The sequence below is a fragment of the Sorex fumeus genome, unplaced genomic scaffold (assembly GCF_029834395.1).
Source record: "Sorex fumeus unplaced genomic scaffold, SorFum_2.1 ptg000122l, whole genome shotgun sequence".
Lineage (NCBI taxonomy): Eukaryota > Metazoa > Chordata > Mammalia > Eulipotyphla > Soricidae > Sorex > Sorex fumeus.
The window spans coordinates 14,986,224-15,008,771 of record NW_026606179.1 but is presented as its reverse complement, the minus strand read 5'-3'; the positions used below and the strand labels follow the sequence as shown (position 1 = coordinate 15,008,771).

Sequence of the window (22,548 nt, the reverse complement as noted above, 5' to 3'; positions counted from 1 at the left end):
TCAGGCCTGTGGGACCTTCTCCCCAGAGGCCTGGAGTTTCCCCAGATGTGGGCACGAAGGGTCTGTGATTCCCTATGGGGAATCACCTGACATGGGTGCTTAGCTGCAGGAGGCCAGCTCCTACCTGGATGCACCAGGGACTTTGGGGGCGCACAGACTGTGCGAGACTCCCCGCCCCCACCTCTGGGCTGTGTGCAGGCACACACACCACCCCTCACAGCACCCGCACCCTTCACTCACCTCAAGAGGAGGAGTAGTGTACAGTAGTGCAGGAGACTGACTGTACACAGAGGACCATTGTTCCCGACCTGCAGACACAGGAGAGAGATGTCAGGAACCTGTGGGCAGTCACGGATAGACCCCGGGTGCAGGGCCAGGGGCTCCCCCTTCCCTTCAGGGCCCCACAGTTCTAAAGTGGAGTTGAGGGGAGGCTTCAGCAAGTTTATTCATGGATTTCATTGTATTCTTTTTTGTTGTTTAGTTTATTTGTGGTGCTGGTGATTGAATCTGGGTCTCACACATGCTGTTTCTGAGCCTGTCCTGGCCCTGTCACAGATTATCAATACATTGATAGTATGTAATCAATATGATTGATACTGACCGAGCCCCAGTCAGCCAGTTATTCATCATGAATCATCATCAATACAATGAACTATGGCCTCAGGAGTTGGGCCTCAGGAGCTGTGTGACCCTGACCCTGAGATCCCCTTCCTGAGACTCAGTTTCTCAACCCCCTGGAGGGCCCCCAGTCAGTCCTGAGTGTTTCGTTCTTCCAGGGGCATTCCTGAGGAAGGAGACCCGGCTGAGCACCAACAATCGCAATGCTCTTCTCCCTGCCCTGCTGATGTGACATCAAAGAACGACAGTCACAGAGACACAGCCGGGGATGGGGGGACAACATGCCCCATGCAGGGCTCAGTGCTGCCCCAAGTGCTCGGGGAGGCCCCACTTTACAGATGAGGAGACTGAGTCACAGGGAGCCCGTCCTCTGCTGGTGACTGAGCAATAAGGCTGGGGATGACTGAGCACAGTCCGCTCGGCTCTGGGGATGACACACGGGGTCACCTGCTCCAACACCTGAGTCCAGCCTGGGGCCAGGGTAAAGGGGACACAGACCCTGAGAGTCCTGCCCTCGGGGCCTCATAGTCCATGGGAGACACAGACATGGGCCCGCATAGCGTGACCCAGAGTGGGCACAGTGGCATGGGGGAGACCAGAGCAGGTGGTGACACATTCTGGGGTACTAGGGGACTTCCTGGAGGAGGCCTCCAGTGAGAATGAGAGAAGACCATTTCTTCGAGGGTAAATGAGCACAGTGGGTTCATATATGCCTTGTCCTCCAGCTGCTAATACTTCACATGTCCTAGAAAGTTCTTTCTCCAGAACACCTACAGAGGGATACCAGGGTTCCAATTCCTGCTGCCTCCTTGTTTCTGTAGGAGCAACAGTGGATCTCTCCTAGCAAGGGACAAGAGGGACAGCTGGAGGGTGTCACTCTGACCCCAGCCCCCCTGTTTCCCTGATGGGCACCCAGTTCTGGGGGGGGGTCTGGAATTGGGGGCCTCACTCCCTCAGGGTGGGAGACCAGCCCTTGCCTCAGTGTCCATGTCTGCAGGGTCGGGGCCGCCCAGCTCAGGGGACATGCAGGACAGGCTGCCTGGAGGGGGGGGGGGGGGACACAGAGCCTCACATGGTTTCAGGCTCAGGGATCGGGGCTCAGGATGCTCAGGGCTGACTCACGGGTGGGGAATGTTCCAGAGACACTTACGGGCCTGCCTCCGAACCCGGGAATAAACCAGGGCCCCCAGCATAGCCACAAACACAATTCCTGAAACACAGAGACCGATCCGGAGAGCTGAACGTGAGGGTGACAGTTCCTGGGGAGATCCTGGGGAAGAGGAGGAGACAGGGGTTAGGGTCAGAGACTTTGGGGTCCCCCTGCCCGCAAACATCGCCCCTCACTCCTATGGGCAGCCCCCACTGTCACTCCCTAGAACTCTGTGGTCCAGGGGCGGGACCCAGGACTGACCAATCAGAGGGCTCCCCTCTGGGTGGCTGCTGATGTTGGCCAGAGCCACTGTCAATGCTGAGTTCAGGGGCCAGAGAGACAGGACACAGGGAGGGCACTGGCCTGCTACAAAGACTACCTGAGTTTGATTCCCGGGACACTTTATGGACCCCTGAGCACTGCCAGGAGTGATCACTGAGCACAGTCAGGAATAAGCCCTGAATATACCTGGGTGTCACCCAAAAAGCAAACAAAATAAGAAAATGTGTTGGGTTACCCCTCTGCCCCATTAAACAGTGGGTTGGGCACCTGGAATGCCCCCGACTCCCGGATTACTGAGGGCAGAGTCGGCTGAGAATAGAGCCAGCACCGAGAATAGCGCAGACAAAATAAGGTAAATTTTTTGTTTATACACACAGTGAGGTTCCCAGGTTGAATCAAACCTGACGAGGCCGTTTTTTCGCCCAACTGTGGTGTTTCCAGCAGCTGCAATGGCGAGACCTTCGCCCTAGCCCCTGGAAAGGCCTTTCTGAGTGTCTGGGCAGAGACCTCGGCAGGAGTCTGGGAGAATCTCATGGCTGAGGGGGTCCTTCCCCAGGGACCCTCCCATCCCTCCTCAGAGGCAGTTCTGCTCGGCACCTCCTTGGGTGTCTGCATGTTCCCACTGGTCCTCACCTGGGAGCTGGACTCTCATGGCTTCCTGGCCTGTCCCCACGTCATTGGAGACGCGGCAGATAAAGGTCGTGTTGATGAACTCTTCAGTGAGCTGGATCAGGAGCCGGGAGCCCTGGGGTACAGCATATGGGGGCAGAGGCCCCGTGGTCCTGGGGGACCCAGGCAGATGTGAACGCGACCTCTGCTTGAGTCCAGAGTGACAGGGACTGAGGAACTCCAGCACCTCCCATTGTGTGAGCCAAGTTGAGGGCCACTTAGAATCTCCCTCTCACTTCCCCGTAAGTGCTCAGCAGATCCTGGGACCCACCTTCAGAATTCATTCAGAATCTTCCAGTTCTCAGGACCTGTGTGGCCTCCACTCTGATCCTGACACTTGGCTCCTGAATCCCCCAACACACACCTGGTGGCCTGAGAGAACTTGCTGGAACAGCGCTCAAGGCCCTCCTCTGCTTAGTGACCCAGAGAGCTTCTGCCTCAGTGAAAGGAATGCCCAGTCCTGAGAAGAATTTCAGAGCTGCCCCGATTCCTCAGACCCCGGGTCAGTTATCGCCTCCTTTGCTCTGGTCTCCGGGTCCTTGGGGTGTATCTCAGCTAATGATGCCCCTACTGGGTGCAGGTGATCTTTGACCCCGCATGGCCCAGTGCTGAGTGGGGATAAGGGAAGGAGGTAAAGACAGGCCAAGGAACTGGGCATGAAGAGCTGGGGTACCTGCTGCCAGGGCTGAATCCCCCAGACTGTGTGTGCATGTTACCTTAATTTTGTAGAAAAATAATATGGGTGTGGGTGCTGGGGCTGAGTCCCAGGTCCACACATCTGGGTCCCTGTCCCCCACTGAGCCCATTTTCCTGCCCACAGGCAAGACAGTCTAATAGGAGTATAAGGTGACCCTTCTCTCTCTCTCTCTCTCTCTCTCTCTCTCTCTCTCTCTCTCTCTCTCTCTCTCTGAATCCCTCTGCTTTTCCTTCCTTGCAGACCAAGGGTCATCCCCAGCTACCTCCCTCAGACCCAGTAGTTTATTTGTGAGCCTTCCCTCTCAAACCAAGGAGACTAGGGTCAGAGGGATAGCAGGTAGGGCACTTGCCTTTCATGTGGCCAACCCAGATTTTACCCCCAAGATCCCAATGCAATCCCCAGAGCCCCACCAGGAATGATCCCAGATTTCAGAGCCAGGAATAAGCCCTAGCACTGCTGGATTTGGGCCCCTGAAACAAACAAACAAACAAAAATATCCAAAACTGACCAAGGAGTTCATGCCTTAGTCCTTCCTTCCTCTCCCTAATTAGTCTGCCTTGCAATGCTCCCTCCCTTAGATCCACAAATCCATCATATACTTCTTCTCTCAGACCCAGGGGTCCAGCCCCAATGCCTCCTCCCTCAGACCAGCAGTTCAACCTCAGCTTGCTTGCTTTAAATTTTTTCAAGTTAACAGATTGATTGATTTTAAATTAGTGAATCACCGTGAAGTACTGTTACATACTTACAAACATTCGTGCTTGCATTTCAGTCATACAATGATTGGTTACCCGTCCGTCAACCAGTGCCCATTCTCTACCACCAATGACCTCAGTATCCCCCCACTCCTCCACCCTCTCCCCCTCTCCACCTTGCCTCTGTGACAGGGCATTCCCTTTTGTTTTCTCTCTCCTTTTGTGTATTGTAGTTTGCAATAGAGGTATCAAGTGGCCATAGTATTTGGTCTATAGTCTATTTTCAGCAGCTCCCAACCCGAGCAAGTCCTCCCAGCACCCTTTACTTGGTGTTCCCTTCTCTGTCTGAGCTGCTTTTTTCTCCAGTGTGTGAGGCCAACTTCCAAGCCATGGGGCAAAACTCCTGGTCCTTATCTCTACTATTCTTTGGTGTTAGTCTCCTGTTCTGTTACATTATATTCCACAGATGAGTCTTTCTATGTCTGTCCCTCTCTTTCTGACTCATTTCACTTAGCATACTTTCCATGTTGATCCAATTATATGAGAATTTCATGACTTCTTCTTTTCTAACAGCTGCATAGTATTCCATTGTGTAGATGTACTAGTGTTTCCTTAACCAGTCATCTGTTCTTGGGCACTCGGGTTTTTTCCAGATTTTGACTATTGTAAACAGTACAGCAATGAACATACAAGTGCAGATGTCATTTCTACTATACTTTTTTGCCTCTTCGGGGTATATTCCCAGAAGTGATATTGCTGGGTCAAATAGGAGCTCAATTTCTAATTTTTTGAAAAACGTCATACTGTTTTCCAAAAGGTTGAACCAGTCGGCATTCCCACCAGCAGTGAAGGAGACTCCCTTTCTCCCCATATCCACGCCAACACTGGTTGATTTTCCTTTTTTGGATGTGGGCCACCAACCCTAGCCTTCTCCCTAGGAACCAGTAGTCATCCATAGTCCCTTCTCTCAGACCCAGGAGTGCATACCCATCTCCTTCTTCAGACCCAGGAAGTCCATGCCCAGCCTCCTCCCTCACACCCAGGAGTCCATTCCAACGTTCTCACTAGACTCTGGCTCCCAGCACTTCTTTCCTCAGGTACAGGAGTTCAGGTCAGCCCCTCCTCCTCTTCACCTTGGAGTTTGGGCACCCAGGCCCTGTTACCAGACAGTTGTGAATTCACCCTAGCCTACCCCCCCCACACACATGATTGTCCATCCCCAGCCTCCCTCCTCAGACCTGAATCAGACCCAGGACTCACGTGCTCCAATTATAACTCTTAGGCTCCGGGTTGCTGTAGGCATCACAGGTCAAGCCGATCTCCCTGTGACCCTGCTGCCTGATGTCATCATAGAGGGTAATGGAGACCTGGGGGGCATCTGGGGAGGGGACAGGCACAGGCTCAGGGACGCAAGCACCGCAGAGCCAATACTTGAAGAGAAGCCCCTACCACATTTCACACGGGCAACATGAGGGGCAGCTGAGTCTGGGCGACATGACATGACCCCGAGTCATTTGGGCTGTCCTGGAGAGGGTCAGAGTCTCATTCTGTCACTTTAGTGACCTGGGGACAGATGCCAAATGTGCTCATGTTCTCGGGGTCCAGACCCTATTCTGCATGATCACATGCTTGGGAATTTCTGCTCTGCTCCCACCTGCCAGTGCCTGCATCTGGAGCGCTGCAGGGGATGATTGAGGAATGGCTGGGGTCGAGGATGATCCCCTGAGCCTTGGTCAAAGCAGACCAGCTGTAGAGACCCCTCCCGTGGCAGGGCCCAGCAACGACTCCTTCCTTCCTCCTGAGACAACCAGATACAATGTCAGGTTACTATGCTTAAAACAAAATGTCAGGAACCGTTGAGCAAGCTAATTGCCAGCAAGCAAGGGAGAGTGAGGAGCCAGGATACCCTGTTCAACTGCTTGTGGGCTTGTGCAGGAAATCCCCCCGAAAGGTTCCATCCATTGTTCTCCCTTTTCCCTTAAGGTACATAAACCTAAGCCTGATAGCAGTAGAGTGAGTCTTCTCCCTGCAGAGGCTCCTGGAGTCGTGTCTTGTCTTTGTCTGGCTTTTCCATACGCGTCCTCATCCTCCCTCTAGCAGATGTCCCCCTTCCCTGTCTGGTGTGAAATGGGTGAGATTGGGTGGACTGCCATGGCTGGCTCTCTTGCTGGTTCTGTGGACCCAACATGTCAGAACGACACTTAATGCCCAACGTGGGGACCACAAAGACCTATGAGGGCCAGCAGCGTGGTTAGGTGAGTAGTCCCTGGCAGTGGGATACCGAAATCACCCTGTTAAAGGCTCCGGCCTTTCCAAGATGCTGCCTATTATCAGTCTTTCCCCTGACTGGAGTGTGATTGTGAGTGTGCTTGGTGGGTCCATGGCGAAAAGCTATGGACTCTGAGTGGGCTCTAATCTGCATTTCCATGGAGACCGTAAGAACTGGAGTAGATTGGGCCCACCTCAGAGGGTCAACCAGGAGGGGACTTATACATGTGCTCCAAAGTCAAGGTCTCCTTAAGACTCTGTGAGGGGACCAGCCGGACAAGTGTTTGAGAGTTTTCCTTTCCCCCCTTTTAAGAATTTGCCTCATGATCCCCTTTTGTGTAGTCACTAGGGATGGGTCTTCTTCCTCTCTTAAGGACCCCCCCCAACTGACCTGTCCCAAGGACCTTCTTATTACCTGCAGGTTCCACCTTTCCCAGCCCCAAACTGAGACTTTTTTGGGACACCATTATCGCTGTCACCCCTATTTATGTCACAGCTATTTATGTTTTTGATGACTCTATGGGAAAGAGTGGCTTTTCTTGTCCAAAGGGCCGAGGGACAGGACAGCAAGTCTGTTAATTTTTTCACGGTGCTGGTCACCCCATGGGAAAAGACTCCATCTGAACCTGAGCCGCCTCTCTGGAAACTGCTTCCTATTCTATTCTCCCTGTACAAAGTTGTTTCAATACGCCACGGAATTGGAGGGATCTTACTCAGGCTGCCCTCCTGGGATCCTTCTGTTTATAATGGGAAGCCTATTATAGAGATGAATATCACCAGGGAAACCACTGGAATCAAGCCTTTGGCGATGTCTCTTGGATTTTAGATCACCGAATTGGGGGGTGGGGGGAGGATGAATGTTCGGGGCCTCCCTCTGGCCTCTGTTTGTTGTATCTCAGGAGATTCCCCAGGTGCCACAGACATTCAGGATTGCTGTTTTTCCATTCCTCTGCATCCAAAAGACTGTCAGCATTTTGCCTTTTCCCTCCCTGTGTTGAGATTTTTCCATCCAAGAGTGGGTGATTCTGCCCCAAGGGATGGCCAATAGTCTGACAATTTGCCAGGAGCTGGTGACCTCTGTTATTATGAATACCTTGGGACCGGATTTTAATATTTATCATTACATGGATAAATACTTTTGGGGGCCTCCCTGACTTCCACCACCTGCAAAAGGCTTATTCCTCCCTCACCTCGGTTTTGGCCACTGCCCGGACATTGTGTCACCCAATAAGATCCTCCCATCTAATTCCTGGGGACTGAAATTATTCTTACATCCATTCATCCCCTTAAGCCCCTGGCCTCCCTACAGAGTTTCTTAGGAAACCTTAACTGGCTCTGCCCTTAGCTGCACCTTTCAACCAGTTTGATCTCTTTGGAGGATACAAGTCCCCCAATTCATGGGGATCCCTAACTCTTCTGCCAGGGTAGCACTTGAGGCTATTAATTTCACTCTGCTGGATCTGAAATTGGCTCCATTTGAGCCAGCAGCACAGCTGTCCCTCCTTATCTTTAACACTTGCCCGCACGGCAAAGCCTGGCAAGCTACCCATGATGTATTCGATATGCCAAATACAGTAACAAGTCTCACAATGTTACTTGGCCCCTCTCGAGCAAAATTGATGAACAACGGGAGGACAGTGACAGTGACAGTGACATATTTATTTAATTTAAAAAATAAACAGAAACCAAGCAGTAAACCAAAATTCTGTTGACAAGTCCTGGTGACTTTTCCTGTAGTCCAGCAGGAAATTTCTGTGGACTGGCACCAGTCTGAGGACAGGGGCTGGAAAGCGCTGAAAAGGGGTTCAGGAATGGGCTGGGAGCTGAGCGGGGGGGGTGGGGTGGGGAGGGGACAGCAGGGTGCCAGAGTGGGCAGCCTGGGGCAGAGAGCAGCTGAGGCAGTGTGTGTGGATGCTGCTGAAGGAGCAGGTGTAGACAGTGTGGGAGTCAGTGTAGACAGCAGTCAGGGACGCAATGGGGAAGCAGGATATCTGTGACCGGAGAAGTTGGAGGAGAGGCCACATAGCGGCAGAGGAGATCGGAAGTCCCTTCCTGTCTCCCCACCTGCTTGGGGTCTTGGCTGTCCCAACCCAAATGAATTTCACAATAGATTATCTCTGTACAGAGATGTTTCTGAAACCCACCACTTACAATCTTAGAATTTCAGAAGCACAAAAGTAGCCACACAACCTCTCACAATATTCATAGTAGCACTATAGCACTGTCATCACGTTGTTCATCGATTTGCTCCTGCGGGCACCAGTAACAACTTCATTGTGAGATTTGTTGTTACTGTTTTTGGCATATTGAATACGCCATGGGGAGTTTGCCAGGCTCTGCTGAGCAGGCGGGATACTCTTGGTAGCTTGCTGGACTCTCCGAGAGGGACTGAGGAATCGAACCCGGGTCTTCCGCATGCAAGGCAAACGCCCTATCAGCTGTGCTATTGCCCCACCCTTCAATATTCCTAATAAGCAATAGAAAATAAATTACCTAGCATCTGCCCCTGGCAGGCAGGCTTGAATGGTGGTGAGAAATTTGAGCAAACCGTAATACTCAACAGTAGATAGAGAGTAGCACTGTAGCACTGTCCTCCCGTTTTTCATCGATTTGCTTAAGCGGGCACCAGTAACATCTCCATTGTGAGACTTGTTGTTATCATTTTTGGCATATCGAATATGTCACGGGGAACTTGCCAGGCTTTTCCATGCAGGTGGGATACTCTCAGTAGCTTGTCAGTCTCTCCAAGAGGGACAGAGGAATCGAACCCTGGTCGGCTATCGCTACAGCTCCCATCCACTAATATATATATATATATATCATGCAGACATGCTGGATTCTAGAAACTGTTTGTTATGGTAATTCCTCCTGTTGACAGAGAAGAAGGAGGAGGGGAAAAAAAGGTGGATGGAGAGAGGGAAGGAGGAGAAAGGGAAATGGAGAAGCCTGTGTGTGCTGTGTGACCTGGGCCAGAGTATTGGCCTCTCTGAAACTCAGCTTCCCTAGGAGAACTATTCCTCGAGATAGAGAGTATGGGGGAAATTATCTGCCATAGAAGCAGCGAGAGGGGTGGGATTAGGGGGTGATACTGTGGACATTGGTGGTGGAAAAATGTGCACTGGTGAAGAGATGATTGAAACTCAAACCCGAAAGCTTTGTAATTATATCTCATGGTGATTCAATTTAAAAAAGTAAAAAAGAAGCTGGGGGAGGCTGCAAAGGACTGTGGTGGTGGTGGCCCAGCTATAGACAAGGGTTGGTGTGATGGCGGTGTTGGTGGCCCAGGTTTAGACCCACCTAATGAGAGTGCGTGTGCTGGTGTTGGTGGTGGGGACAAGGCACCTCTGTTGTCACTGTGTTGAAGGCAGGAACTGAGCATGCGCATCTCAGCTCTCAGCCTTATTCTGGATCAACCCAGGGCCCACTGGGAAGTTAATCCAGGTTCCAAATCCTGCTCCAAATAACTACCCGAGCCCAGGCAAAAACCTAACAAACAAATCCCACCCTCCCACCCCCACCCCACGCAAAAGTCACCAAGATCCTCTACAAGAACCAATCCATTCCCTCTCTCCAGACCCACAATACTGGCCCCATATGCACCCCTAGCCCCACCAGTGCTGCTTTACCTCCTTGGGTCTCACCCTGACCATTCCCTCTCTGAGTCCTTTCCGGCCCTCCCCTCCCACTAGCCTCGCCCCTCTCAGAAGCCCCGCCCGCGACCACGCCCCTATTTGAAGCCCCGCCCCTCACACTCACAGAACACTCGGAGCCAGATGCTTGCTCTCCCCATCTGGTATGTGCTGATGTGGATCTCGCAGGTGTAGATGGCTTCGTCCCTAGGGCTCAGCTGGCGCATGGTCAGCGAGGCGTCCAGGAGGTCTGCACCCAACTTCGCTGCCAAGAACTCCATACGGTCAGGCTCCAGGACACTAGGGCCCCGCTCCCAGTGGAATTCGGCCACAATGCTGGGATCCCCCAGAGGATCCAGCCGCGTCCACCTTATCTGAGTCACCTGCGGGGTTTTGGACCCCAGACATTGCAGGTGACATGGCAGGGTTATGTTGCTGCCCAGGGGCCCATGCCACTCGATGGGTGCCAGCACGACCACCTTCCCGGGCTCTGTGGAGGAAACGGGAGAGTGGAGAAGGTTCAGGCTGAGGGGCTGCAGGTCCCCAGACCCAAGTCAGAATGGGGAAAGCCCGGGGTGTTCAGCTGGGTGGTCACCTGCAAGTCAGCAGGATGGAGAGTGTGGGGGTGAGGGCTAGTTAGCTGGGCAGGGTGGATAAGAGGACCTCTCCGTGTACTGTGGGTGCATGTGCTGCTCTAGGCTCTGACCAGAATTAATATAACCAGGTTTCCTACATTTTAAATTGTGAAAAAATATTGCGGTTAAAATGTTCCATAACCAGAACCAATACAAAGGTGCTCGCATTGATGCTTGGCTGACCAGCAATTCCCAGCATCTCTTATGGTCCCTGAACTCACCAAGAGTGATCTCTGAGTAGAGAGCCAGGAGCAACCCTTGAGAATTGCTGGGTGTTGCAAAAAAAATCTATATGTGAGGGCCAAGAGAGATAGTACAGCAGGTAGGCTGCTTGCCTTGAACATGACTGACCCAATTTTGATCCACATCATTCCACATGGCTCCCTGGGGAATGCCAGGAGTAATTCCTGAGTGCAAGGACAGTAGTAACCCATGAGTATTGCAGGGTGTTGCTCAAAAACAAACAAACAAGAATTCCAGAGACAAGAGCACTAGTACAGTGGGACTAGGGCATTTCCCTTGCAACTGACTGACCCAGATTCAACCCCCAGATTTCCATTTGGTCCCCTGAGCACTGCCAGCAGTAATTCCTGAGTTGAGAGGCAGTAGTAAGCCCTGGTTTTCCCCAGGTATTGTGACTAGATGACCCAAAGTTAGCAGAAAAACACAAAATGCTCAAAAGAAGAACCAAGAAACAGGATTGGACACTGCAAGGATGCAGGGACCCAGGGGCAGAAAACCTTGAAAACAACCTGGGAATAGCCTCGTGCTCCGGATTTCTTGGCTGCTCTCTCACCCCACAACGGTATGGCCCAAAACCAGAAACGTAAAGTAAGAAAGAAAGAAAAAGAGAAGGAGAAAGAGAGCTCTGCTGGGAGGCAGCAGGCTGGTTCCTGGGCCTCTATGGTCATTTCCTAGTTAGTGAAAAGGGATGAGCACTCCCGTGTGCTCCCACGGTCAGGGATGTCCCAGGGGTTCCGCATCTCAGCCCTTAGTCTCCCAGTAGCTCCCTGAGCCAAGATCCCTCCAGCCCACACCTGTTCTTTCCAGAGGCCAGGACCCACCTCACCTTCACTACACCTCACTTTTGCTGTTTCTCTGACTTCTGGGACTGGGGAGTGTGTCAGTCACACCATCACCTGTGGATTCTGGGGACATGCACACCAACAGAGCAGTGAGTGCTCACTCCCCCTGTGCTGTTGGGGGCCTGGGTGTAAGAGGAGCCCAACACAGGCTTGGAGCAGCTTGGTGGGGGCAGAGGAAGCTGGTTTCAGTTTCTGTACCTCCTCTGGGAAACAGGGATGATTCTCTAAAGCTAAAAATAGGGCTATCCAGCACAGACAAACAATGCAAAACCTGGGCTGAACCCACAAACCACCTCCATCAACACACAGGCTCATCCCTACTGGCCTTGTTCCAGAGACACATAAATAAATCTCTAAAGGGATCAGCTTGCTGCAAAAAAAGTTAAAAAAATAGACAACTGGTTAAAGAAACTTTAGTATATATACACAATGGAATACTATGCAGCTGTTAGGAGAGATGAAATCATGAAATTTGCTTATGAGCAGATGGTCATGGAGAGTATCATGTTAAGTGAAATGAGTCAGAAAGAGATGGACAGACATAGAAGAACTGCACTTATTTGTGGAATATAAAATAACATAGTATGACACTAACACCCAAGGACAGTAGACAAAGGGCCAGCAATATTGCTCCACTGTTGGAAGTCTGCCTGGGGGAGGTGGGGGAGAAGACAGCTAGAATAGAGAAGAAATCATAAGTTAATGATGGTTGGAGGGAACGTTCAGGACAGGAGATGTGTGCTGAAAGTAAAGGACCAGGCGTGATAGCCTCTTGGAATCTATATTGCAAACCATAATGCCCAAGAGTAGAGAGAGAGTATGGGGGAAATAGTCTGTCATAGAGGCAGGGGGAGAGCTGGGATGGGGAATACTGGGGACATTGTTGGTGGAAAATGTGCACTGGTGGAGGGATGGGTGTTCAATCATTGTATGACTGAAACTCAAACATGAAAGCTTTGTAACTGTATCTCATTGTGATTCAATAAAGAGAGAGAGAGAGACAGATAGACAGACAGACAGACAGACAGACAAAGGGAAAAAAAAAGAAATGCCTTTCCTGGCCTTTAGTATCTGTTGGAGCTTCTGTCAGAGGGGAGTCCAGTCTTTTCTGGGTCTGTTGCTGGCCAGGTGAAAGTCTTATCAGACTTTATTTCCTATTTTCTGTAAAGTTGTTTTTACAAATTCAGGTGAACTGGTATTGTTATTTCCTGGAAATCCATTGCCTTGCCATTGCCTTGAGGGAGAGACCTTCCCTATATTCCTGCCTGCCTACATCACTAGATCATGCTCTTTGCTCAGGAAAACAGCCAATGGATGTTGCCAAACAGGATAAGGTACTAATGTATGAGAACTCTGCCTAGACTCAGATTGGGGCTGTTCCTTGTGCTGAAACACTACTTTTAGGTTCAGCAGCTGTGTAAACTCACACAAGGGGGGCTCGGCATCCATACACAGTGGCGGTGGCTCTATCTCTCCCGCCGCCCGCGTTCGGTAGTCTCACCCTTCTCCCATCCCGGAGAGGTTGATGGCGATGGTCAGGCGGAGGAAGGAATGAGGGCCAGGCTGGTAGATATTAGTCGTAGTTTATTCTGATTCTCTCCTCATCTGTCTCTGCTCCTGTCTCTCTCTGTCTCTCCTCGTCTCTGCCCCCTTGCCCAATCTACCATCTCCTTATATCTCTCTCCAAGAGGAATTGGGGAAAACAATTACATAGGTGCGGTCACAATCCATAGGGGTAGAGATCAACAGGGGTAGAAATCTTAGCCTCAGGGAAGACCACTCCTAGGACAGATCCTTCCTCAGCAGGAGGACCCACCCTAGAGCATAATCCCATGGGCGTGCCTCTCCTCTCCTTGTCCGACAAGCATATAAGAGTATAATATAAATCATTTTGTATGGATACAGTAAGAAATATCTTAAACTTATAGAATTGCTCTCCTAGGGCCATCTCGATCTCAGACTACGGTGCTCAGGCCAGATAGTCTTTCTCACCCCTAGCAGGATCCTAGTCTCGTCGTTACCTTTGGATCATGACAGCATTTGTCTATGATCAAACTCTTAATTTATAGTTAAGAATCGTGGCACTTTGGCCTGGCCCATTTCGCTGCCAGGGTAGCTCACCGCTTGCCCTGGGTCCATTCAGTCCCTCATCGGGACCCTGCTTTTGGGGTGTTAGGAACTAAGGGCAACTGAGGCTTAAGTCGAGAAAGCAGATGCCCAGGAGTGAATAATATTCAAGGCCAATCAAATCCTAAGTTACAAAGCATAATGTTAAGGTCTTCCTGTAGCTATACAAAAAGGATATTACTTTAAGGTAAACTATTCATAAGGCATAATGAGAGGAGAAAGGCAATATTTCACTCATATATATAAAATCATAGATTTCTGGGAAACTGATCTTAACAAATTAACAAAGTCTGATTAATGGGAAAGCTGATTAACTGGGTGGGAAGGAGAGCATAGGGAAGACTGTTTACATGTTTACATGTAAACACAATGGAAGTGGAAGTGCTTCAGAAGCACTGTGATGGATGTAACCAGATTAATGGGTGTAACCAGATAAAACCTAAGCTTCTTGTAGAGGGACAAAGCAATGTTACCCAACAAGCAGCCACTGCGGATAAAGGCTCTACATTTAGGCAAACAAGTGTGCTCCAGACTTCTTGACTACTCCCCCACCCCACAACAGTATGGCCTGAAAACAAAAACACAAAATAGGAAGGAAAGAGAAAGAGACAGAGAACTCTGATGGGGGGCATCAGGCTAGGTCCTGAGCCTCTCTGGTCCTTTTTCAGTTAGTGTAAAGGGACTGAGAACAGTGAGAACGGGCCCGAGTGATAGTACAGTGGGTAGGCCGTTAGCCTTGCACGTGGCCAATCTGGCTTCAATCCCCAGCATCCCATATGGTCTCCCAAGCACTGGCAGGAGTAAGTCCTGAGTGCAGAGCCAGAAGTGAGCACTGAGCATTGCTGGGTGTCATCAAAAGAGCATAAAAAAAAAAGAGTGAGCACTCCCGAGTGCTCCCACAGCCAGAGCTGTTCCAGGGGTTCCCCCATTCAGCTCTTAGACTCCCAGCAGCTCCCTGAACCAAGATCCGTCCAGCCCACACCTGTTCTTTCCAGAGGCCAGGACACGCTTCACCTTCACTGCACCTCATTTTTGCTGTTTCTCTGACTTCTGGGACTGGGAAGTGTGTCTCTCACACCATCACCCGTGGATTCTAGGGGACATGAGCACCAACAGGGAAGTTAGCGCTCACTCCCCCCTGTGCTGTTGGGGGCCTGGGTGTAAGAGGAGCCCAACACAGGCTTGGAGCAGCTTGGTGGGGGCAGAGGAAGCTGGTTTGACTTTCTGTTCCTCCTCTGGGAAACAGGGATGATTCTCTAAAGCTAAAAGTAGGGCGATCCAGCACAGACAAACAATGCAAATCCTGGGCTGAACCCACAAACCACCTCCATCAACACAGAGGCTCATCCGTACTGGCCTTGTTCCAGAGACACATAAATAAATCTCTAAAGGGATCAACTTGATGCAAAAACTTCTCCACCCCTTACCGGACTGAGACACAAGGGGGCGCTCTCGGAGTGGGAGACAAACTGACCCCACTCCCCTGAGAAAGAGGCAAGCTTTGACCCTGGCATCCAGAATGCAAGCCCCTTTGACAGGTAAGATAATGTATGTTCACAGGACAGAAAAGCAGGATGTGTGCAAAGGAGCTTGGCCGAAAAGCAGGCTATGAACTCCTGTGGCAGAGAGGCAGGATGTGTGCTCACTTGACAGAAAAACAAGTCTCAAGACATGGTTGGTCAATAAAGATGAGCCTGCTCCTGAACAATAAATATCAATAAATATCAGCCTGATGCTGATATGTTTTAGTCCCAGAATCAACCAATCAATTGTTTAACTATTATCTGACTACTCTGTTTTGATATTTGTTTCATTGTTGTTCAAGTGTCTTATCTTTAGCTTCTTATTTGGAGGGGAGGGATCTTTGATAGTTCACCTACAGTCCTACTAATAGTCCTATTTGGTAATCAATAGATTGCTTTGCTCATCCTTCTCAGGATGAATAGATGTGGCTCACTGCCTGCAGTTTCTATCTTCGTTGTCTACGCACCAACATCTCATTATGATGAAAGAGAAATCGAGAAGTTCTACATGGAGCTAGAGAAGTTCTATAAAGAAGACCACACCTTCTACAAGATCATTGTGGGTGATTTTAATGCCAAGATAGGACCGAGAAGATCAGCTGAAGAACTTCACATCGGAACCCATGGCCTAGAATGGAACGAACAGGGTGAGAGACTGTCTGAGTTCATCATGTCGACCAAGACCATTCATGGTAACTCACAGTTCCAGAAGGCAGAATCTAAACGATGGACATGGGAGTCTCCCGGTGGACGATTCCACAACGAAATAGACCACATCATATTCAATCGACGGTTTTGCCTGACTGATGTCGCTGTTGTCCCAAAATTTCGAACGGGATCGGACCACCGTCTCCTTCGTGCAAAATTCTACTTCACAGAGCGGGGAGAAAGGGCTGCAAAGTTCAAAAAGAGAACTCCCAGAACGACCACCAACTGGGAACTCTTTGGTACTATTGCGGCAACATGGGAAGATGCCATTGTTGACAACATTGACGAGGAATACGATCGACTGGTTCAGCACCTCCATGAATGTGAGAGGAACGCCAAGAGAGAGATAGCCACAAAAAGTCGCCTATCTTCGAAAACTCTTGAGCTAATTCGCCAGCGTGGTTTGGCGCATGCCTCAGGCAACCGCAAGCTAACGTCCGAGCTTGCAAAGCAGTGCAGAGATGCGATCAAGGAGGACCTCAAAGAGAGAAGAGCAGAAGTACTGGTAGATGCGGCAGAAGCCAGGAAAAGTATTCGTAACGCCCGCCTGTCCTTCGCCAACTATAAGACCAAGATGACTGCCCTCCGACGTCCTGATGGATCCATCACATCCTCCAGAACGGCAATGGAGAAGATTATCCATGACTTCTACTCAAATCTCTTCGATAGCCATGTCCACTTGCCGACATACCAAATTCCACAGGATGGGTATGTCGTTCCCAACGTTCTCCCTTCCGAAATCCGACACGCCATTTCGTCAGTAAAGAAGCAAACAGCACCCGGCCCAGACAAGGTCAGACCTGAACACCTGAAGAACCTGCCGTCAGTACTCATCAATACACTGGCTCGGCTCTTCACTCGCTACCTGTCTGAATGCAAGGTTCCATCTCAATGGAAAACCAGCAGGACCGTACTACTGTTCAAGAAGGGAGACATCCATGACATTGGCAACTATCGCCCGATCTGCCTATTGTCTGTCATCTACAAGCTGTTCACTCGAGTCATCCTGAATAGGATTGGCAGAACACTAGATGAAGGACAACCATGTGAGCAAGCAGGGTTCCGCAAAGGATTCAGCACCATCGACCATATCCACACAATAACCAAACTCATTGAGGTTTCTCGGGAGTTCAAGATGCCGCTCTGCTTAACGTTCATTGATTTAAAGAAGGCCTTTGATTCTGTTGAGACGGAAGCGGTCATTGAAGCCCTAGCCAATCAGGGCATTCAAGCCCAATACATCAGGATCCTCCGTGAGCTGTATTGCGGATTCACTACCAGGATCTCACCATTCTACAAAGAAGTGATCGTTGATGTCAAGAGAGGGGTGCGGCAGGGTGATACCATTTCACCAAAACTCTTCAGTGCCACCCTCGAGAACATCATGCGACGACTGGAATGGGAAGGAATGGGAGTGAAGATAGATGGTCGGCAACTACACCACCTCCGCTTTGCTGATGACATTGTTTTAATAACACCAAACATCAGCCAAGCGGCACAAATGCTAGCCGACTTTGACCGTGAGTGTGGAAAGGTAGGACTACAGCTGAATCTTACGAAGACAATGTTTATGAGAAACAGCCTTGTTCCTGACGCCCCATTCGCTCTCAATGGAACGACCATCTCCGAATACAACAGCTATGTGTACCTAGGTCGAGAGGTCAACATGACAAATGACCTGGCACCCGAGCTGCGCAGGAGGAAGAGAGCGGCTTGGAACGCCTTCAAGAACGTCGAAGAAATAGCTAAGAGGACGAAGAACCTCCGGCTCCGGGCACATCTCTTTGATTCCACTGTTCTTCCTGCATTAACATATGCCTCAGAGACCTGGGCCCTACGCAAACAAGATGAGAACACCATTCAGGTCTCCCAAAGAAGAATAGAAAGAGCTATGCTTGGAATATCACGTTTCACTCAAATGAGAGAACGAATCCGGAGTTCTGACATCCGTCGACGATCAAGGATCAGGGACGCTGTCTCATTTGCCAAGGTGTCGAAAATCAGATGGGCTGGTCATGTAATGAGATTTAAAGACGACCGTTGGACTAGAGCTGTTACTGATTGGATTCCACGGGATGTCAAAAGACCGCGTGGCCGCCCACCTACCAGATGGTCAGACTTCTTTGTCAAGGTCATGAACGATCGGTTTGAGGCCCTCCATGTTCCCGGAGCGAAGAGATGCCATTGGGCTACACTAGCACGCGACAGGGACAAATGGAGACGTTACTGGCGCCCGCTCGAGCAAATCGACGACTAACGGGAAGTTAAGTGATTAAGTGAAGATTGCTTTGCTAATCGCTGATGTTTGGCTTCTGTATGTATCTTGCTTGCTCACTTAGCAAGAGAACAGTGGGAGAATGAGATCCATAAAAAACTCAAAATAACAGTTTGGGGGTGGGAGCTGCTCTCCTGTTCAAATTCTGGACAGAGAAAACAGTCTCTGATCAGGTAATGAACAATTCCTGAAAAACTTTTCCTAGTGCATCTGGCTCCAAGTGCCCATAACACTTGGAGGGGGGCAGACCAATTTCTACCCAAAGTCCTGACAGCCACTGGCTCCCACACCCCAAAACAAGCACCCCCTTCAACTCAGGACGACGAGCCTCACAGTGAACTTAACCCTGCAAAACCTCAAGTACACAGGTCCCTGTGACCAATAGCCCCCGACCTTATGGAATGGGGGTGGGCTCCCTCCCCCCACTTCCTTGTGCTTCAGAAGCCCCCGTTGTAATGCCCAGGAACCAGCTACTCTGCCTGCAACACCAAAACACGGCAACCCTGACAGTCCAGTAGCAGTTCACCAGACTGGATAAGATGTAGTATAGAGGCCAACTAATCTGGATAACAAAACTACTAACACTAAAGCTTGAACGTGTAACAACATCTTAATAATCCCTCAGATGAGGAATTAATATTTTCATGAGATACAATTTTCACTAATTTTCTTCTGAGGAAATACTTTTTGACCATTCTTTTAGCCATTAATGGGTAATGAGCAATATAAAATAAATTATTGTGATCATCCTATGAGGGCAGACTTGAGGAGTGGTTGGGAAAATGGAGATAATGGTGGAGGGAAGGTGACACTGGTGGGCAGATTGGGTTGGAATAATGAATGCCTATAACAAATGAGTTTCTTAATTTGTAAACCAAGGTGGTGTTTAAATAAGTCTGTATGTGTGTGTTATGGGGTGGAGGGAACACAAAACCCTCTACTCAATGGGCCCAGAAACACCCCATGTGGTAACTTCCCTTGGAAAGACTCTGAATTCCCTTCAAACTCTGCAAAAGATGCTCTGGGCATCTTTAACTCACAGCCCTGCCCCGGGCTTTAGAGCACCTGGCCCCCAGCACCTGCTCATGGTGTAGGCAGGCAGGGAGGTAGATGGGGAAGGCCCCCTCCCAAGGCAATAGCAGTAAGTTTCTTAGGAAGTAATAATAGCAACCCACATGGCAGAGCCTGGCAAGCTAGCTGTGATGTGTTTGATATGCCAAAAACAGTAACAATAACTGGTATCATTCCTCTGACCCTGAAAGAGCCTCTAATACGTTGGGAAAGACGAATAAGGAGAGGCTGCTAAAATCTCAGGGCTGGGACGAATGGAGATGTTACTGGTGCCCGCTCGAGCAAATCAATGAACAACGGGATTACAGCAATACAGTGATATAGTGAATAATATCAAAAGTCTTGACTTGCAAAAGCCAACTTTGCAGGAAAACAGGAACTGAGACCATACCTTGAAAGGAGCTAGGAAGTCTAGGAAGGAGTTAAAATCCTTGCTTGCTTGAATTAACTTGCAAAAATTGCTTTCTGTAAACAGTTCAGCAGCCTTGGGGTTACAAAACTGGATTGAATCCAGTGGATGTGTAAGGTATGGGTTAGACATAACTATTTAAAGATAGATAGAGTGTTTTGACCATTCTGGAAACTGAAACTATGTGACCTGGTCAAGATGCTTGGGTCGAGATACTGCAAAAAAAAAAAACCGCAAGGAACCTAGCAAAACATGTATGTGCAAAATATGTGGTCTTTGTTCTCAAACTGTATAAAAGATGACCTGTTTCTGAGTTCGAGGCTCTCAGCCTCTGCCCGCTCTTGGGTATGTTGCAGAGCCCCAGCATGATGGTCTGAATAAAACCCCGCTTGAATTTCTGCAGGAACATTGTCTGTCTGGTCTCTCCATGCCTCCCAGGGTTAGGGAACTCCCGACCCCAACAACCTAACCCCAGTAACAGGCCCAGAGAATGCCTGAGCACTACATTGGTGACAGACTTCAGCAGAGACAGGAAGTGCAATCAAAGGCTTAAAGGAGATTCACAGGAAACTTTGAAGCTGTCCCTTTGTGACAATCCCTGATCGAAGCCCCACCTCTGGTGGAAAGCTGCAGACCACGGCAATGTCTGAGAATATGCATATAAAAGCCGGCTTTCAAGGTCACTCAAGGCTTGTCCACCTTTGGGGAAGCCCACACTCCAGCTCCTGCTTAGAAGACCAAGCCGATCTCAGGTGTGGCTTGAGGGTCACCTGGTGGAGCTGGCTGGACTCAGGCTTATGCTGAGCAGGGGTTGATCAAAGACTTTCTCAGTCCTAGTTAACTCTGGGTCCCAGGGTGGCAGAGGTGAATTTGGAGAAAGTGAACATCTTTCTCCTCCCCACCTCACATAAGCCACATGTGGGGTCCACCACCATCACTCCGACACCCTGGAACCCAGCCTGGACCCTGAGTCCAGTAACAGCCCCTGAGACATGGTCTGACGGCCTCTCACTCACGGACAGTTCATCCTCTCCACTCCGGCATTTCTGTGGACACTGGGGTCCCTTTCGAGGGGTCAATGCCTGACCCTGTTTTTTCCTGAGGCTGACTCAGGAGCGGTCATCCTTTTCAAGAAAACATGCCCAGGAGTGAATATTATTTGGAGTCAATTAACTCCCAAGTTATGAAAGCATAGCATTAATTGTTTTCCTGTGTCTATACAAAAAGGACATTGCTCTAAGGTAACTATGCAAAGGGCACAAGGAGAAGAGAAAAGCAATATTACACTTACAAATACAAATCCAGTGTCCTAGAAGGATCTGACCAAGTCAACAGGGTCTGATTTGGGGATAAAGGTGGTTGACCAGTTGGGGAAGCAGAGCACAAAGAGGTTACAGATAAACACAGAGGAATGGGAGTGGCTTGGGAACCCTGTGATGGGTGTAACCCAATAAACCTAAACACCCTGTGCCCAGGGAGAAACGACAAACTACACTGCTTGATTAATCCCCGGGACTGTAATTGTTGATTCCCTGATGGCTACAGGGGTCCTGCGGGTCCACTGGTCCTGCCTGTGGGGTGCAGGGGTGGGGCTAGCACTGGGCAGGCTGGGAGCAGATGGGAGTCTGGGGTCTGAGGACAGGAGAAGGGGTCACTTACCGGCTCTGGTGAGCGCCCAGGGCAGCAAGAGCAGAGTGAGCAGCAGAGTCAGACCCAGCAGGATCCGGGATCAGGCCATACGAGCGTCCTAGTGGGCTGGAGCAGGGTAACCAGAGGTGTCCTTTCGCCCTCAGAATCATAAAATCTCCCTCTTTAATTCCATCTGTGCAGGAACCCAAAGAAACAGGCTGCTGGAGGAACCAAATGCTGACAGTTTGCAAGCCGTTAGAGGGAGAATGGCCATCCACAATGTCTGTGTCCCACAGTTTCCTTATTGGCTCTGAGCCAGCCACACAGCTACATTCCTGACATGCACAGTAGCCTGAGGAGGTGGGGGGCAGTGTTAGAGTCAGAAGTAGACCTTCCCTCAGGGACAGAGAACAGAGCCAATAATGCAAATCACATAGTGAGGCTCCAGCTAGCTGGGATCCAAGTATCCACCCGATGCAACGGGGTTCAACAAGGACCCCAAGCACTAAATTCAGCAAGTTCTTATACTTTAATTTTGGCAAGTGAGCATTACTCAGCAATTGTCTATTACCTACATAGTACACATATATTTTTTGTTGTTGTTGTTTTGGCCCACAACATCCAGCCCACCTCCCTGACAGTTATAGTCCCGAGATGAACTAATTTTATTCTGGGGATGCAATCTTTGACAAAAGAATCTTTTTTTTTTTTTTTTTTTTTTTTTTTGCTTTTCTTGTTCCTGGAAGAAGCCTAGGTCACTCAGAAGGCCACAACGCCTGTCATGGCGGTACTTCGGCTGAGCCTGGCCCTAACAGCAGTTAGTGAGGTAAGTAAAGTAAAAGTAAAGGCCCTCCCATTGATCATCAATTTGCTCGAGCAGGCCCAGTAACGTCTCCATAGGAGACTTTGTTGTTACTGTGTCTGGCATATCGAATACGTCACGGGGAGCTTGCCAGGCTCTGCCGCGCGGGTGAGATACTCTCCGTAGCTTGCCGGGCTCTCCGAGAGGGGCGGAGGAATCGAACTCGGGTCGGCCATGTTGGCTGCGTTTCATTTCTGGCAGGAGTCAGGGACCCTG

General features: G+C 49.9%; 1 protein-coding gene across 1 annotated transcript in view; it reads right to left on the bottom strand.

The window, feature by feature from the left end:
- Positions 1-1,571: 1,571 nt before the first annotated feature.
- Positions 1,572-22,548, bottom strand: part of LOC130043362 (poliovirus receptor homolog) — a 216,961-nt gene continuing 195,984 nt past the window's right edge. The window contains exons 5-7 of the mRNA XM_056135616.1: positions 2,684-2,832; positions 1,769-1,888; positions 1,572-1,657 (exon numbers count right to left, since the gene is read on the bottom strand). Of these exons, the coding sequence (XP_055991591.1) occupies positions 1,572-1,657; positions 1,769-1,888; positions 2,684-2,832 (355 nt within the window). The remainder of the gene's footprint in view (positions 1,658-1,768; positions 1,889-2,683; positions 2,833-22,548) is intronic.